At 39.5% G+C, this 17,644-nt stretch overlaps 1 protein-coding gene across 1 annotated transcript in view; it reads left to right on the top strand.

Moving 5' to 3' along the window:
* Positions 1–1,829: 1,829 nt before the first annotated feature.
* Positions 1,830–17,644, top strand: part of kif11 (kinesin family member 11) — a 36,532-nt gene continuing 20,717 nt past the window's right edge. Inside the window, exons 1-17 of the mRNA XM_072436511.1 lie at positions 1,830–1,975; positions 2,203–2,312; positions 3,218–3,347; positions 4,512–4,609; positions 4,687–4,765; positions 6,875–7,060; positions 8,104–8,228; positions 8,346–8,436; positions 9,773–9,918; positions 11,730–11,826; positions 11,900–11,995; positions 12,083–12,171; positions 12,251–12,338; positions 12,938–13,011; positions 13,081–13,195; positions 13,662–13,733; positions 16,620–16,755. Of these exons, the coding sequence (XP_072292612.1) occupies positions 2,239–2,312; positions 3,218–3,347; positions 4,512–4,609; positions 4,687–4,765; positions 6,875–7,060; positions 8,104–8,228; positions 8,346–8,436; positions 9,773–9,918; positions 11,730–11,826; positions 11,900–11,995; positions 12,083–12,171; positions 12,251–12,338; positions 12,938–13,011; positions 13,081–13,195; positions 13,662–13,733; positions 16,620–16,755 (1,696 nt within the window). The 5' untranslated portion in view covers positions 1,830–1,975; positions 2,203–2,238. The remainder of the gene's footprint in view (positions 1,976–2,202; positions 2,313–3,217; positions 3,348–4,511; positions 4,610–4,686; positions 4,766–6,874; positions 7,061–8,103; positions 8,229–8,345; positions 8,437–9,772; positions 9,919–11,729; positions 11,827–11,899; positions 11,996–12,082; positions 12,172–12,250; positions 12,339–12,937; positions 13,012–13,080; positions 13,196–13,661; positions 13,734–16,619; positions 16,756–17,644) is intronic.

Genomic DNA, 17,644 nt, shown 5'->3' with positions numbered 1-17,644 from the left:
CTTCCGCTTTATCCGGGGCCGGGTCGCAGGGGCAGCAGTCTGAGCAGGGACTCCCAGACTTCCTCCCCAGACACTTCCTCCAACTCCTCCGGGGCGATCCCGAGGCGTTCCCAGTCCAGCCGAGAGACATAGTCTCTCCAGCGTGTCCTGGGTCTTCCCCGGGACCTCTTCCCGATGGGACATGTCTGAAACACCCAGGCGCCCAGGAGGCATCCGGGACAGATGCCCGAGCCACCTCAGCTGGCTCCTCTCGACGTGGAGGAGCAGCAGCTCCACTCCGAGCTCCCCCCGTGTGGCCGGGCTCCTCACCTTATCTCTAAGGGAGCGCCCAGCCACCCGGCGGAGGAAACTCATTTCGACCGCTTGTATCCGCAATCTTGTTCTTTCGGTCACTACCCAAAGCTCATGACCATAGGTGAGGGTAGGAACGTAGACCGACCGGTAAATCGAGAGCTTTGCCTTTCGACTCAGCTCCTCCTTCACCATAACGGTCCGATGCAGCGACTGCATCACTGCAGCCGCTGCACCGATCCGCCTGTCGATCTCACGCTCCATCCTTCCCTCACTCGTGAACAAGACCCCGAGATACTTGAACTCCTCCACTTGGGGCAAGGACACCCCACCCACCTGAAGAGGGCAAGCCACCTTTTTCCGGTCGAGAACCATGGCCTCGGATTTGGAGGTGCTGATTCTCATCCCAGCCGCTTCACACTCGGCTGCAAACCGTCCCAGTGCATGTTGCAGGTCCGGGTTTGATGGAGCCATCAGGACAACATCCAAGGGCCCCGGGCCCCGGACCCCGTACTCCCAGAGCACCCCCCAAAGGACACCCTGAGGGACACGGTCGAAAGCCTTCTCCAGATCCACAAAGCACATGTGGACTGGTTGAGCAAACTCCCATGAACCCTCGAGCACCCGATGGAGGGTATAGAGCTGGTCCAGAAAAATAAATATAATTTAAAATATTGACACTGCTCTGGACCAGAAAAAACAGTCAGATAAGTCGGAAATTACATGACACAATCAATCAATTATTTAATTAAAAAAGCCATAGGGCTTTTACAAAGATTTTTACAAGTAAACTTAATGTCTCGATTTATGCACATCATTTTAATAATGGGCTTTCATCTTTCATTGGCTTTATTCTATTGACTATCATATTCTTCTTGGTATGCGCACCTCCCTTCAGAAAATCCTGGACAATCCTCTGTCAATCAATTGTGTAAATATTCAATCAGATCTAAGGGATCTAAAATGTATTCTTTTATTCCTGTATGTTGTGATGTGGGTACATCTAAGCAAAATGTTAAGTAAGATCTTAAATATGATGTTTACAAAATTTTAGTGAAATGTGTTGTCTAACCTGTCACGTGCAGTAAAGTGCATGAAGTGTTTTACTTCATTACTTTCCATGATTGAATATCAGAAAACAGAATATCAAGGAAACATAGACCTCATGAAGAAATACATTGACCTCCACAATTATTATTATTACGCACAATTGACTTAGCGCTTGAATTAGGTCTGTCTGAAGCAATGTCGCCATTTAGTGGTAAAAAAACAATAAAAACGTGCAATTTTAAGTAACAGGTTATTTACGCTGCGAATAAACTACAAACAAATCATTTGATTCCTGAATCCATCAACATAAATTCGCCGAGTAACAATGTCGGTATCGTGTATTTCTTTATCTGTAAGCGGCTAAACTAGTAATTTCTTCCCATGGTGCAGTGCGCTCAAACTATCACGTGACTGAATATATCCAATAGCGGTCTACGTTTGCCCGTTACTCGCGTGCTATTGGGCGGAGCGAATTTAAAAGTACAATTTGAATATTTGAGAGGTTTCTGCGCAGCGCCACAAGGATTTATTTCTGAGATCAGACTGTGCGCTTACGGAAGACACTTCTCGAAATAACTAGGATTTATTTGACTTCAAATAAACAACAGGAGAGCGCAAATATTCACATTATTTGGTGAGTAGCGTTGTGTGAAGCTCGGATTTGCTAGCCTTGGTTAGCTTGGCTTTCTCTGTATGTGTCTATTTCGATTTAAACCAAAACTGTTGTGTTTTTAGGCTAATCGCTATTGGTTTTCTAGCGTATTTGTGTTGGCAATTGTCAGTTATGCTAAATGTCTTCAACTTTAGACGCAGAGCAGGCTTTAATATGTTAATATATTATGTATATTCGCTGAATTTTAGGCTCTTTTTGAGGCGGCGAACGTGTCTGCAGCAGCGATGGCTTCGAACAACGGGAACGGGTTGAAACGAGATGAAAAAGGCAGGAACATACAAGTGGTGGTCAGATGCAGGTAAGGACTGACAAATGAAAGATTTTCTGCAGAAATTTAAAGAATCAAGAGCCTTTACTTCACTTGAAATGTTATTCACCATAGTTCCCTTTTAAGGTTCCCTTTTGGTGGAGTTATGTGCAGTTAATACAATATGTCAACATCAAGATTAGAGATTCCCTAAAAACAAAGTTTAAATGTTTTTACCCATGTTCTGCGCTTACACTTAACTACATCCTACTTTTACAGTGACTACTGTTGCTTTGTTATGAATAATGGTGGCCAATTCAAATAAACCTGATGGACCAGAAACATACTATGTGTATATATATCTCACCATTTGAGAGGAAAACAGGTTTTATTACAAAGGGCTGTTATTAAATTAAAAGACAAGAATAATGCATTATGATTTAATTTTACTCTAAAAAACATTCCTAAATTGTAAATTTTCTCCATCAAGAAGGTTAGATTTATCGACGTACGTATTGACGATAAGTCAATTATGAGAAATAATTGTATTTTGGTAATTGTTCTCTGGACTATACAGACTTTAATACACTTATGCATACATATTTAATTGAGTAATTATTAATCAAAATGTAAAAAAAAATAAACTCTTTCAGATATAGAAGTCACCGTATTTCCACTTTTATTTCAATCTAGAATAGAAATGATTGGTTGACTTGTAAAATTATAGTCAGTTTCTCACCTACAATCAAAAAGTAATTGCATCCCAACATGTGCATTGAGTATAGCAGTCCTTTGTTGATTGTGCCAAATTTAAGGAGATGGAAACTGAAATTGCAATGCTCAAAAGTAATTGTTTAAATAATTAATTTTGATTTAGTTTTTAATGGACACCATAAGTGTCATCTGTGCTACAATATGTTCAACCTGTTGAAATCTAATCTGCTGCTTGTCCCCAGGCCTTTCAACACCGTGGAGCGCAAGTCTTCGCACAGTGTGATCGACTGTGACCAGAGCAGACGAGAGGTGACGGTGAAGACAGGAGGGCCCAATGACAAGGCCTCCAGGAAGACTTACACCTTTGACATGGTATGCTTCTTCAACTAGTATATTATCCATTAGTTATCTTTATAGAAGTGAAGGTTGTGCAGACGGTAGTTCATGCTGTGGTTGTGTACTTTAGCAAGACATTTCACCTTCTATATTGTTTGGTTTATGGTGGCGGGTGCTGAGGTTTTCATGTTTCCACTGGTTAGCTTTGGAGTGGATTAGTAGTACTAGTGTTGTCACAATACTAAAACTTTAAACTATATAGATGACGTTTTCAACAAATTGTAGTACCATATTTATTAAAGGTTGTGGTTCTGATAAAGCCCAAGATTATTCTAAAATGGTTCACAAATTGCAAACTGTTGTCCTGGTAAAGTGGTGTATGTTTTTGTTGTTGTTGTAATTGATGCTTGTTCAAATAAGTGTCTAGTTTTAGTATTTGAGTATCTGATTGTTATACTTTTGACAACCCTTTGGTACATCGAAACTGTCATAAACTACAGGTAAAGTGACATTGTGTTCACTGGGAGGACTGGGACATGCATACTGTACATGCATACAGTATGAGCCGTCTCTCTCATAAAGGTTTGCCATTGGGCTAAATTATTAGCATCAAGCACAGTGCTTTTATTTTCCACCTGCTTTAAAAAAAAAAAACTCTCATAAATACATTTTGTGAAAAGCCAGTTGACTAATGTTAAAGTAAAAATGTACAACTGTACAAGTGTACAACTTATAAACAAGAGGAATGAAATTGTCAATTAAGCTTATTTGTAGTAATAGGGAAATTATTATGCCATATTAGTTTATAAGTGAAGGGAACTACTGGTGTTATGCAATTTTTTTTTTGAAATGTTTGATTTGGTTCTACTCAAGAACAGGCTTCACCAAAATTATCCTCATGTAGATTTAGAAATAACTTGAATAAGGCAAAAAAAAATTGTGTTCCCGGTAACACTGAAAAAAAATCCAGGTCGTTAGGTCGGATTTGATTGAGTTATACATTGTATAGCTAAGGCCCAATGTCACTGGGATAGGCTTCAGTCACACTCTAGTGGCATCAAATGAATAATAGAGTTAATATTGTGTATATCGAGATATAAAAATGTTTTCTCTATATCGCCCAGCCCCATGTGTCCTCCCACAGTTTAAAACATCACGGAACCACCATGCCTGATGTTTCATGATTCATGTTTCTTTTAGGTGTTTGCTCCAGCGGCCAAGCAGATCGACGTGTACCGCAGTGTTGTCTGTCCCATTCTGGATGAGGTTATTATGGGATATAACTGTACTGTATTTGCGTAAGTAGGCCTTTTTATATTGAGTTTCTTTTACCTTTTGAAACTGTAGTACTTCAGTTCTTCTGTTTCATATCCAGATATGGTCAGACTGGGACAGGGAAGACCTTCACTATGGAGGGGGAGCGCAGCCCAGACGGAGAGTTTACCTGGGAAGAGGTGTGTACTGTAGTCTATAGTCTACAGAGCATGTGAACAAAAGTGAAGTCGGACCTAATGTCAGGTGGCGCGGTTGTGCATACGGTCTTTATGTCCTTGGGCAAGACACACCTTTCCTCCAGTGTCCTTGACTGCATGTAAACTTAGTGCTGCTATTGTCTTTGGATAAAGGAAGTAAAAGCAGAAAATACAGGCATTTGCGTTATGACATTGTCCGTGCGGTTGGGTCGTGATTTTCCAATTTATTTTAATTACCATGTAGCTCTGTTTGCTCACACATGTAATGGGTTATTCCGAATGTTTCAGAAAGGTAATGTTGAACCTAGCCAGAATATTGACTGCATTTAAACATAGTCCATGTATGCTGGTGAATGAGTTTCTTTGTTTAGTTTGTATAATATATTGTTCATGGTTCTTTTGAAGTGACATTGCTCAAATTCATAATGCGAACTGGTGCACAAAAGGACTAGGTAGATGTTTGATGAATTTATAAAGTCCTACTGCTCAGCCTGAGTGTGAAGGTGGGACAAAGGATGGAAATTCGCCCATTGCTACAAGCCAACGTGTTCAGAACACGTATATATTATGTACAGTGTTCATCTAAAGGAGACTTATTATTCCAAATTGACTTTTAGGATATTTTAACCATAATTGTTTTTCCCCTTTAAACCTGTTATTTGTGCATATTTGAGAAACTAATATTTTTTTATTCCGATTTAAAACTGAAACCGTTCATTCTAGAATTGTTAATATTCTGATGGCGGAGCATTTAAGAGTCTATCTAATAACTATAATAACCTCTGGGAGAACCATCTGCTTGGTTAGAGTCTCGTAGATGTTTAGGGCCTAGTTCAATGACAATCAGTTTTTTCAGGGTTAAGATGCAGATAAGTTGTCTTTGGTTTTATATTCACAAGCATGAAGTCTGTCTACTTGATCAGCTGCTCGTGTTTCATTGATAAAATTTACATGCCATGCTTTCTGATGTTGCCTAACGGCAGCATATAAAGAGTACTGAACACTGCCGCACACCATATGTTGCTTTAGAACAAGGTGAGAAGCTCTGGTTTACGTTCACAAAATGGTACCTAATAAATAGGATTTAAACCAGCTGAGGACTGTCTCTCTGACGCCTACATAACATTCTACTGCTTTTTGTTTTCTACACATACGGCTTTATCATTTAAAGTTTCACTTGATATGATAAAATATTAAACAATGGCTCAGTAGCGCCACCTCAAATCGATTAACATGGGGCCGACGCCAAAACAAGTAAAAATGTGACACTTCAAAAATTATGTTGCAAAATGAGTCACTAGCACCCCCTCAAAATTCATAATATATTACGGCAATGATTGGCCTTTTCATTGTAGACTTATGAAACTTGGTACAAACATACCTCATGTCAGGACAAGTAAGAAATTATAATAATCTGTTAACAACCTGTTCTAAGCGTATTAACTTGTGCGTCTCTGCCATTGAAGTCCTATTCTCGTGCGTGTGTGTGTGTTCGTGTTCGTGTTCACACGTACGAGTAAAAATCATTCCCTAGTATTTTTACCAGTACATATCTGCCATCTTTTTTTATTCTAACCTTTGTTCAAAAGTTATTAGGTCTGAAATCAATATTACAACTCCCCTTCTGTGTTTGCCCCTGTATGATGAAAAGTGCAACTTTTGGTTAGTTTTTTATGTTAAATATAGCTTAAATGTCTTTCTTGTAGATGTATAATGTACCAGTAATTTCTGTTTATTGGCGTCCAACAGCAACAAAACAAATATTGGGGGGGAGGCAGGCAACGAAACATCCATATTCGCCCAGCCCAGACCTTACTCAAATTTCCCCATCTAATTTTATACCTTTTTTCAAATGAGTATCTAGTTTTAGAATTGATACTTTTGATAAGCCTATTAAGAATAAAATAAAATTGAGGTGAAATCATTGAAAAGTGAAATTAAGTCACTAGTAGGCTCATCACTTATTAGAGCTATGGTGGTATAATGTGAATTAAGAATTTTGTTCATGGCCTTATCGACTGCTCTACGATGACATTTTGGCTGTGAACTCATCATGGATTTCCTCATTGCTTGATTTCCTTTCCCTTTCAGGACCCGCTGGCAGGCATCATCCCCAGAACGCTGCACCAGATCTTTGAGAAGCTCTCGGAGAATGGCACCGAGTTTTCAGTCAAAGTGTCCCTGCTGGAAATCTACAACGAGGAGCTGTTCGACTTGCTCAGCCCCGGAGACGATGCCAACGAGAGACTGCAGCTGTTTGACGACCCGCGCAACAAGGTCAAGACCACGTTACAACACTGCAGCATGGGAATGTCCAGATTATTTGGGTTAATCAATATCATAATTCTTCAGGTCAAGTATTTATATTGCAATATTGGCTGACGCAATATTCTATAGGGCAATGTTAATACTGTATATGGATATAACATCAAGGTCTTCAGTCGAAATTAGCTTGATTTAGTCAGTTTTGCCTTAAGTCTTTATTTTGACAGACTTTGACTGATTTTATAAATTAATGAAATAATATATATTCAATAATTGAAATGCAAACAAAGCCACCGACCAGAGCAAGACTAAAAAATAATAATAAACGATCATATTAACACAAACAGCACAGTATGACATAACATAAATAAAATGACAAGATGTCCTACATACAAGTCCATTTAGTCCAAAGTATCAGTTTTCCATTTTCCTGATATCCGTCCATCAGTCCAGTCCTTGATCATTGGTGAGGTTTGTGTCGGCCATTTCTTTGTGTTGTGCTTTTTTCCTGTCTCCAAAAGTATGTTCCAAAGGTATCCATTTATTGTGTCCATCGTCTGCAGTGCCTTTTTCATTTCGGTCCAATATTTTTGAGCAACAGTACGGTCCCAAAACATGTGCTAGTGGTTTGCTTCCTGGGTGCTATCGTTTCTCCAACATTTAGCATTTCCTTGACATGTGATTTCGTTGTCAACAAAGCGTCAAACTTTAGTTGGGACACACCTTTCCTCACATTATGAGGATGTTATGTTGCGTGATGTGTGGTTTGGATTTACACACATTCTTTCATAAAGGTTTATGTATCTGACCGTACGAAACTAAGGCGGATTGTCTTTAGTAAATCCCCCTTGTGTTTAATAGTGTGTATAGTCTGTTAATAATGTGGCTGCTCCATTCACACTAAACACCAAATGCTTGTTATTAGTTTATTAATTTAAAAAGACCTTCAAAGCTTTAGATGAGTCTTATGATGCTGAGTTGCCAACGTTTCTAATGCAGTTTCTGAGCGTTTGGGAGCGGTAAAAGTAACCAGTCTTCACGTTTTGTGACTTCAGCGTGGAGTGGTGGTCAAGGGCCTAGAGGAGATCACGGTTCACAATAAGGATGAGGTATATCAGATCCTAGAGAGAGGATCAGCCAAGAGGAAGACTGCCTCCACACTGATGAACGCATACTCCAGGTAACTGCTGCGAAGAAGAGGCCTGTCCTAATGCTTACCCTGTATTTAGAGAACGGTCCTATAGAAACCACGCCTGTATTGAAATGTTTTTGTTTGGTGTTGTCGCTCTTTTTTTAGTCGTTCCCATTCCGTGTTTTCCGTTACCATCCACATGAAGGAGATCACTTTGGACGGAGAGGAGTTGCTGAAGATTGGCAAACTTAATCTGGTAAATCTTTTTCTTAATATACATGCATATATGTTTTTGTCATTTAAACATGCCTTTGTTATATTATTACTTGGTTTACGGATCCGCCGCACTTAGAATATTGATTTATACTATATGAATAAAATAAATTATTATCCGCCGACAAAGCAAAATAGCATTAATTTAAATGTAAAAAGCAGTATTAAGTCAAAAAACAAGAGCGCGTGAAGCTATTTCTCGCCAAACTCCTGTCCCTGCGCGCGGTCCCGGGGAGAGCGCGTGCACCCATCTCTGTCTGCTGCGCGCCTTTTATATCGCAAATAAGATAAGATAAGATATTCCTTTATTGTCCCACATGGGGAAATTTCATTGGTGCAACACAGGTAGATGCAGAGGTAGATACAGAAGAACAGATCACTTATAGGAAGTCTGAAAAACACTTTCAGTAGAAGATCTCCTATAAATAAAAAAAACTCCCATAGACAAATAAATACCATTGCATGTGATCACGACAGTAATTGCACATGAATATGTGTCACGACAGCACATAGATTGCACATGAATTTCACAGTAATTGCACATGAATTCCAACAGCAATTGCACATATGACGGAATTGCACATGGTTAGGTCAGTATTGCGAGTACATTTTAAACCCGTTTACCACATTTTCTTCAGCGCGTTTTGCTGTGACTGGGTGGGTGGGTGGGGGAGGGTGCACACTTAAGCGTCAGTTCTGTCTGTCTAAAACACGCTAAATCTACAGTTACACTCACCTGCGCACCACGTCTCTCCCCCTCCCTCTCCTCCCGTGGTGCGTTTTGGGCAAACCTGGAAGAAAACATCTAATGGAAATTATATCTATATTCTGTCCGCCTGTGCAATATGTCATTTGAAAATCCGTAAACCAAGTAATAAAATAACTGCGGCCTTATGAGTACATCTGAAGTGACGTCACACACTCGTTGCTCCTTCTTGAGGAGCGCGGTAGGCTGTTTTTATTTAACGTCCCAAAGACCCTGGTTGTGCGCCAGAAATGGATTACTGGTGTCAGGAGGTACAATCGTTTTTCCACTGATCATCGTTGAGATGGTTCTACAGCTCGAGTCTCAAGTGGTAAATTAAATTGACTGGACAAGATTTGGTCCTGACCAGGTGGTTTACTACTGCAGTTCTTTTCTGGCTCTCCACCAACGTATCTTACCAGAGGATTTGCCTACATTGCTCAAATAAGACAGTCTTTGGCTTAATCTCACTTTAAGGAATACACTCAAATCTAGGTTATATTTTATCATTGAATTTCTTCCACCCCAGAAGGAAAATGCTGTTTTAGACCATCTTTTTTCTTTGTATTTGTAGGTGGATCTTGCAGGCAGTGAAAACATCGGCCGTTCTGGAGCAGTGGATAAACGCGCTCGAGAGGCCGGAAACATCAACCAGTCTCTGCTCACTCTGGGCAGAGTCATCACTGCACTGGTGGAGAAGAGGCCGCACATTCCATACAGGTATAACACACCGTGCTGTGGTTCTGTGATTTGGTCTGCAGTTCTGGTGAAACTGGCCTTCTGAAAAGCTTTGTATGAGACACAATTTTCCGTTTCAATTGGAGCTCCACCTTTTAGTCTTTACTGTAGTTACTGTAATGACTGACTGAAACATTTTAATCATAAGCTCACAATAGGGCTGGAAGCTATGGGACAAAATCTTCATTTTATTATTAGTAATAAGTTAAAATGGCATCAAGTAATGATTTCATGCACATAAACTACCGGTATACAGCCTTTTAGTCTGTGCCATTTAACACAAATAAGTTTGTTTGCTTCCAATCTGCTACTGAAGATTGTGTCAAATGCTGTAAACAGTATTTATTTTGTATCTAAGAAACATTATTATATTGAATTAAATAGTATTGAAAGATCATGATCTCTGATTTATATGAATTCAGTATTTGTGCTCTTCCTTCATATCAATTAAAAGATAAAAGTACTTTGAATTGTTTTACATGCTAATAACGAGGTTTAAAACAACACATTTATCTTGTTCTTATGACGCTGCGATGCCGCGCGCGCTTGTGGGCCCCTGAAATTGCTGGGGGGGCCCTAACTTTTTTAGATAGGGGGCCCCCCTGGCCCCTAACTTTGAAAATCTATTTCTCAGCCTGTAGACTAGTAATAACCAGGTCTGAACTGTTCCAGAATAAAAAACTGTCTAAACAATGACTTGACCAAGACCAAACCAGGTCTTAACTAGTGCTAACCCAGAATTAAACCAGTAAACAAGATTATTATTTTTTTATATTTGGAAAATTTGTCGTGGACCGGATCAATCACTTGGTGGGCCTGATTTGGCCTCAGGGCCTTATGTTGAATAGCCCTGCTCTATGGTATCAAAATAATGCAAAGAATGTGTAGATATAACTAACCATTTATGGTTGCCCATTTTAGCGCCAAAAAGTGATTTAGGCGTTTGGTTACTCTTAAATAAGATGTTAATATGTGGAGCCAGGTTGAAATTGTTTCAACTTGACTAACTTTTCACTGGCAGTGTAAATCTCCCAAATTTAGACATTTCTTTATGTACAATGTTCAGTGATCGTTTTGATGTCTTAAAGGCGCAATGGGCGATTTGAGAACTTCGGCGGAAGTGCGCATGCCACTCCCCCGTGCGGACTGATACAACACACACCTGCGTTTGTTTATTAGGGCGACGGATCACATCGCATCGTCTTCTTCTGAGTCAGCTCGAACTGTCTTTCTCCGTCTTCAGTTTGTCCCGTACACTGAGGGAACTATATATTATAATAGATCCATGCGCTTAGACACGCGGAAACGTGCTGCTCTCATGGGACGAGCCGCACGGGGCTGCAGGTGAGCGGTAGGTGCATCCTATGATTGATACGTGGCAGGACAAATCGGCAGTCCACGCCACGAGGAAATAAGACTCAGATTTGGGCCAAAAAATCGTCCATTCAACCTTTAAGTTAGAAACTACAAACATCACATCTAAATATGTAGTTAACAAAAAGTAAGGGGACTTTTTGTGTGTGTTATTTAAAATTATTTTATTTGTTGTTTTACATATAGATTCTTCACACAATTTTGTTCTGATCTCTGATTTGCACACTTTTTTTCAATGTATAAATAAGGCATTGTTTGTGTATAACTTTTTTTTTTTTTTTTTAATGAATGTAAACTACAACAACATTTAGAAAATATTTCTAAAAGCAATGGCTTTCCTATGTTAATAACAAATCTTTAACCTGTAAATGTTGCTTTCTGATAAACTTTTTAAAGCATGCTTTTTGTTTTTTCCTTAGAGAGTCTAAGCTGACCAGAATACTCCAAGATTCTCTGGGAGGACGAACAAAGACTTCAATCATAGCCACGGTTTCTCCGTCATCGAGCAACATAGAGGTGTGTTCTCCAGAAACCTACACGGCATTTTAATCAGGAAAATGACATGCATTCATGCTGATGTTTTGTACAGGAAACATTGAGCACACTGGAGTACGCCAGCAGAGCCAAGAACATCATGAACAAACCAGAAGTCAACCAGAAACTCACAAAGAGGACGCTCATCAAGGTACAGCCTGCTCAATCTGTCAAATGTAATGACATATCTCCTTCATATGTCAAATCTTTTCGAAAGCAAGTTGTTTTTTGTCTGTAGGAATACACGGAGGAGATCGAGAAGCTTAAGAGAGACCTGGCAGCCTCCCGAGACAAGAACGGGGTTTACCTGTCGGCTGAGAACTACGAGTACGTCCCATGGTTTTACTTGCGATTTCTGTGGTTTTGATTGACTTTAAATGTAATCCTACACTGTGTATTTGTCCAGGAGCATGGTGGGTCAGATTAACACTCATGAGGAGCAGATCGCAGAGTACACGGAGAAGATCACTGCCATGGAGGAGGAGATCAAGAAGGTGGGTTGTCTTGTTCATCTTTTCTTTTACTCTTTTGTCACCTCCATAATATAATTTGGGATTGTCTTTCAATTGAATTCACAATTTGAATAGTCTCAACTTGCAAGATTCCATTATGCAGGTTTTTAAATGAAAATATTTCCTCTGCAAGTAAAAAATTCAAGCAACATCTTACTATTAGCAGAAAAAAACTGGTGTTTCGATCTTTTTTTTTTAACTGTTCAAAATGTTATTGCTCCCATATATGTTGGCTGGGTGATAAATCCAATTGATTTGATTGATAATTATTATTTAATATGTATAAAAATTGAGGGCACCTTGATGTATTATCTAAAGTCTTCTAAGTTAGTGTATATCCATAGCACATGCACATCCTCCTAATAGAGGATTTACAGAAAGACAACAGCTATTGATTGAATATAAAAATTATACCAACAAACGGTAAATTTAATTAAAAAAAATTAAACTAAAAAAGACTATTTCCATTGACATGCAGGCTTTATCAATGGGAGGCATAGTAAAATGAGTTCTTTTTTCAAAGAGCAGAGCAATGAGAGTTGAGCTTTTAAAATAAATACTTTTCTCCTCCTTCTATGCAGATCATTGAGCTGTTTGTGGACAGCAAGACCAAACTGGAGCAGTGCGCTGTGGACCTGGACCAACAGCAGCAGAGGTAGAGCTTTCATTTGAAGTCTAGGACCAGAACACTATAGGTCAAATATAATGTCTGTGTGTCTGTCAGGCTTGAGGAGACCAGCAAACACCTGGAGCAGACCAAGGAGAAGTTGAACCAGGAGGAGCTTGTGTGTTCCGAGCTCACTGTGGCACATGAGTCACTCTACAATACAGCCGGACAGGTACCAAGTCTGATTATACCACCATTGTGTTGAGTCGACTCCTGCTTGTTTATTAGTAGTTACATTTTTAGGAGTCAATGGAATAATACCTAAATTCTTCCACATTGCTCGTTTATTTGTAATCTATAATCTCAAGATAAGTTTAAATATCTTTGCAAACATAAAATGTATTGTACAGAAGTTAATGATTTAGAAGATTGATTTCTTGATTTTATGTAAACCAGGTTTTTGTAATGCATTTTTTTTTCATTTATACGTCCTATATGTCATTTATACCTGCAACTTTTTCTTGGCACGAAAGAATTTAAACTTATCTTTGTATCATTTTGATGATCAATGAGTAAAAATGTATATTTATTCCCTTTTTTGATTGGTTCTTCTATACATAACAATTTATTTTTTTTACCAGTGTTTTCTTTTTCATTTGTCTCCAGTTTAAGCTGATTTGGTTTTGTTTTTTTCTCAGTTGCTGAACACTGTGGATGCCAGCACCAATGACGTGTCAGGGCTGCACGACAAGCTGGACAGGAAGAAAAAGGTTAAGAGATTTATTTTTTTTGAGTCATTCTAGATGTATGTGTATATGTATACTACTCTCAAAACTTGCCTCGGATGCAGGATACACTTCAATTCTTAACTCTGAGTATGGTCACTACTCCCTCAACCGCGCTTCAAGTCAAACTCAAACAGAATCTTGCAGTCAGATAGGTTGGAGAGCTAATTGGTCATCCAACATTTAGATCAAGATCACACTTTTCTTCACTCAGTTAAGCACGAACACCTCTAGAGGTGAGACATCTTGCCCAATTAACTTTATTGCCTTTTATGTTGTAATACACAATCAAGCCCACAGATGCCCTGTTTATTGCCATTGTCAGCAAACAAAGTTCACAAACTGAACTTTGGTGTTAAGGTGCCACATACAACAATAAATAATGATGGCAACATATATAAAACAAGTAAATTAAAAAAATACTGTCTGTGCTCAGACTCTAACCCTGATAATTGTTTATTTAAATTATTGTAAAAGTGGCAGCTGTTAAGTGTTCATGAGTCCCATGGCAGAGGGAAGAAACTGTTCTTGTGGCATTAGGTTCTGGTCTGGATGAACGTAGCCTCCTGTCTGAGGGGAGTGGCTCAAATAGTCCATCTTAGGGCTGCAACGATTATTCGAGTTAATCGAATAATTCAAATTATTAATTACAAAAATGCTTTTATTATTTTATTGCCTCGATGCTTCGTTTAATTTACATATTTTATTAAACACGTGAATCTGTGGCGCTCGGAGCGCACTGAACGACTTGTGGCGCTTTTGTTTCCCACGGAGCTTCTTCCTGAAGCAGCTGAAGCACAACAGAGAGAGCGGCGTGTTTTAAACTCACGAGTGCGACACATGGATCTATTATAGGTGCGACACATGGATCTATTATAGGTGCGACACATGGATCTATTATAGGTGCGACACATGGATCTATTATAGGTGCGACACATGAATCTATTACAGGTGCGACACATGGATCTATTATAGGTGCGACACATGAATCTATTATAGGTGAGACACATGGATCTATTATAGGTGCGACACATGGATCTATTACAGGTGCGACACGTGGATCTATTACAGGTGCGACACGTGGATCTATTACAGGTGCGACACGTGGATCTATTACAGGTGCGACACATGGATCTATTACAGGTGCGACACATGGATCTATTACAGGTGCGACACATGGATCTATTATAGGTGCGACACATGGATCTATTACAGGTGCGACACATGGATCTATTACAGGTGCGACACATGGATCTATTACAGGTGCGACACATGGATCTATTACAGGTGCGACACATGGATCTATTACAGGTGCGACACATGGATCTATTACAGGTGCGACACATGGATCTATTACAGGTGCGACACATGGATCTATTACAGGTGCGACACATGGATCTATTACAGGTGCGACCCCGCTCCACACTCTGCTTCCCTGTCACACTGGTACGTTTAAAACATGCCACACGCTCCTCTGCGGCGCCTTGAAACAGCAGGAGGACCGCGACTATGTTATAATAATCTGATGTGAAACAGAAAGTCCGCGATGACACGGAGACAACGCCGTAAAGTGACAAAATGTAGAGCCACCGCTCCAAACACCAGCAACACTGGTCCCACACACAATGTTTTACAAACAAATGTCTTATTTTAAATTATGTGACAGAAACGCAAATTAATTCATACTGTAACTGTTATAAACAGTCTGGTGACAAGTTAATTAGCCCTTTATATATATTCTTTATATACAAACAGAACACTTTGGACTGGTGAAGTGAAATGTTGCTGTTTTGGGACAAACTTATGTGAAATTAAGAATATATATATTTTTTTTTTAAGGCAGAAACTCAATTTGTTGTTTATTACAATGAACTATAACGTTTATTTAAAAAAACGATTTAATATGCTTTTAAATGGTTTACGGAATGTACACATTGTTTTACAGATTCATAGATTAATCGAAGAAAAAAATCGATAGATTAATTGATTACAAAAAGAATCGATAGCTGCAGCCCTAGTCCATGTGGTGGTGGTATCTGTATCGGCCTAAGATTTCCCTTTGGTGTACCACTAGTAGGTATAATGCTGTCCTCACAGAATCGTATGTTTGATATCTGTGTAGTGTACTTTTCGGGCTATACAGCGCTCCTGAATAAAAACACAAACTTAACAAAGAAAATAGAACTTGTACATAATATATGGGCCGCACCTGTCAATAAACCTTATTGTAACATGAGATATTTACACAGTGAAAACAAGTTAACTGGTCACAAGAAACTTCAAAATAGTGGATTTATCACATAAATACTTGGCAAACCTGAGTGACACTGCAGTATTTATGAACTAATATTAATTTTACATGGTTTATTTAACTTTGAGTTCTCATTGATGGAGAAAACTGGCAACTTTTTGCTTGAGATTGAAAACGATTGATTGTTTACCTGCAAAAGCTAAGGTAAGCAGCCAACGTTGGCGGCTTTAAAACCCTAACCCTTATAGTTCTTTATTCAGTCACTACAGCCGTGCATCAAAACAGCGTTTATAGGAGCTGATAGGAGCTTATAAGAAAATGGAAAGCGTGCATCCCTCCTCGCCTCAGATAAACATTTTATGCTTTCATTCAGCTGAAATTGGTGTTTTTTTTTTTTTTTATAAATCTCGTAAGCAGCGATACGGACAGCCTATGCCGGCCACTGATTGGGCTATTCTAATGATAATGGGTGGAGAACCTCCTGATACCTCACTCGGTTTCAGTTGCTTTTCACTCTTCCCTCAGTCGCCTCTCTGCTGAGCAGAGTAAAGGACAAAATGCTTTACACAGTGGCCCTATAATTGGAGATTTGAAATGAAAAGTGTGTTTTTTGGTCCCAGGTGGAGCAGCACAACCAGCAGATCCAGCAGAGCTTTGCCCAGAGGATGGAGGGTGCCTTCAACCAGATCCAGCTGTGTGTGCAGCAGCAGGGCTCCAGACACCAGGACATGCTCGGCTCCTACTCCCAGACCATCGGTCAGTGCAAAACACTCATGTTTGTGGTTTTTACTTTTGTTCTCAAGCTTCAGAAGGGGCGTAGCAGGGTGTTATGGGGTCAACCCCCTGATGCTTTCATCAAGAACATATAATTGGTATTGCCTAGAAATGTCTCAGCTGGGGTTGGAAGGTACTCATTTGAACATCGATTAGTATTGCAACTAGATGGATCAGATCAGAACCTAGTTTTAACAAATATCGATACAAAAATGAAATCACATGCTCATCTTTCATGGACAATTTTAGATTTATCATAGTGTGTAGGACACACATGCAAGCATAATAAGTACTTATATTTGTGTTTGAGGGAAGAAACTCTTGAATGACAATGAGCATGAATTGGAGCTTTTGGAGAGAGTCGCTAAAGAGTTTAGGTCGTGTAGATTGTGTCCTCAAGGCTGCAAACTTGTCACCTTTTGGCGGAATATGGCTCGGGCTGCACCACGAGAACAGTTTGTCAGACTGCTCCAGGTAACTGTTGTGTGGCTGCAGAAGCCCATCTGCAACAGACTGGGCTCTCTTCTGAACAGCTCTGAAGCTGACCCACCCCAAGAGAAGAAGACTGCACCGATGCAGGGACCAGAAGTGTAAATTAGTGTCCAGATGACTAGACCTAAAAAATATATATATATACGACATGAACACTGTTTTTTAAAAACAAGATGATTCGACTCTTATCCAAAAGTAATTCTCAATCTGCGGACCTGGTCTGAGAACTTGGATATTTAGTCTACTGTATGCTGCATAAGCCCTCCCCACCAATAATCTTTTCAGTTTCACCCGAAACTAATCTTTGTTACCCTAACTGCTATAATGGGCCATAGAACTCTTATCTGCAGCCCCCTCGTTACTGATGCGTACCTGATTA

This window comes from Eucyclogobius newberryi, unplaced genomic scaffold (genome assembly GCF_026437365.1).
Source record: "Eucyclogobius newberryi isolate DKJ021-1_F unplaced genomic scaffold, fEucNew1.0.hap1 SCAF_8, whole genome shotgun sequence".
Taxonomy (NCBI): Eukaryota; Metazoa; Chordata; class Actinopteri; order Gobiiformes; family Gobiidae; genus Eucyclogobius; species Eucyclogobius newberryi.
This window is presented reverse-complemented; position numbering and strand designations above follow the sequence as displayed.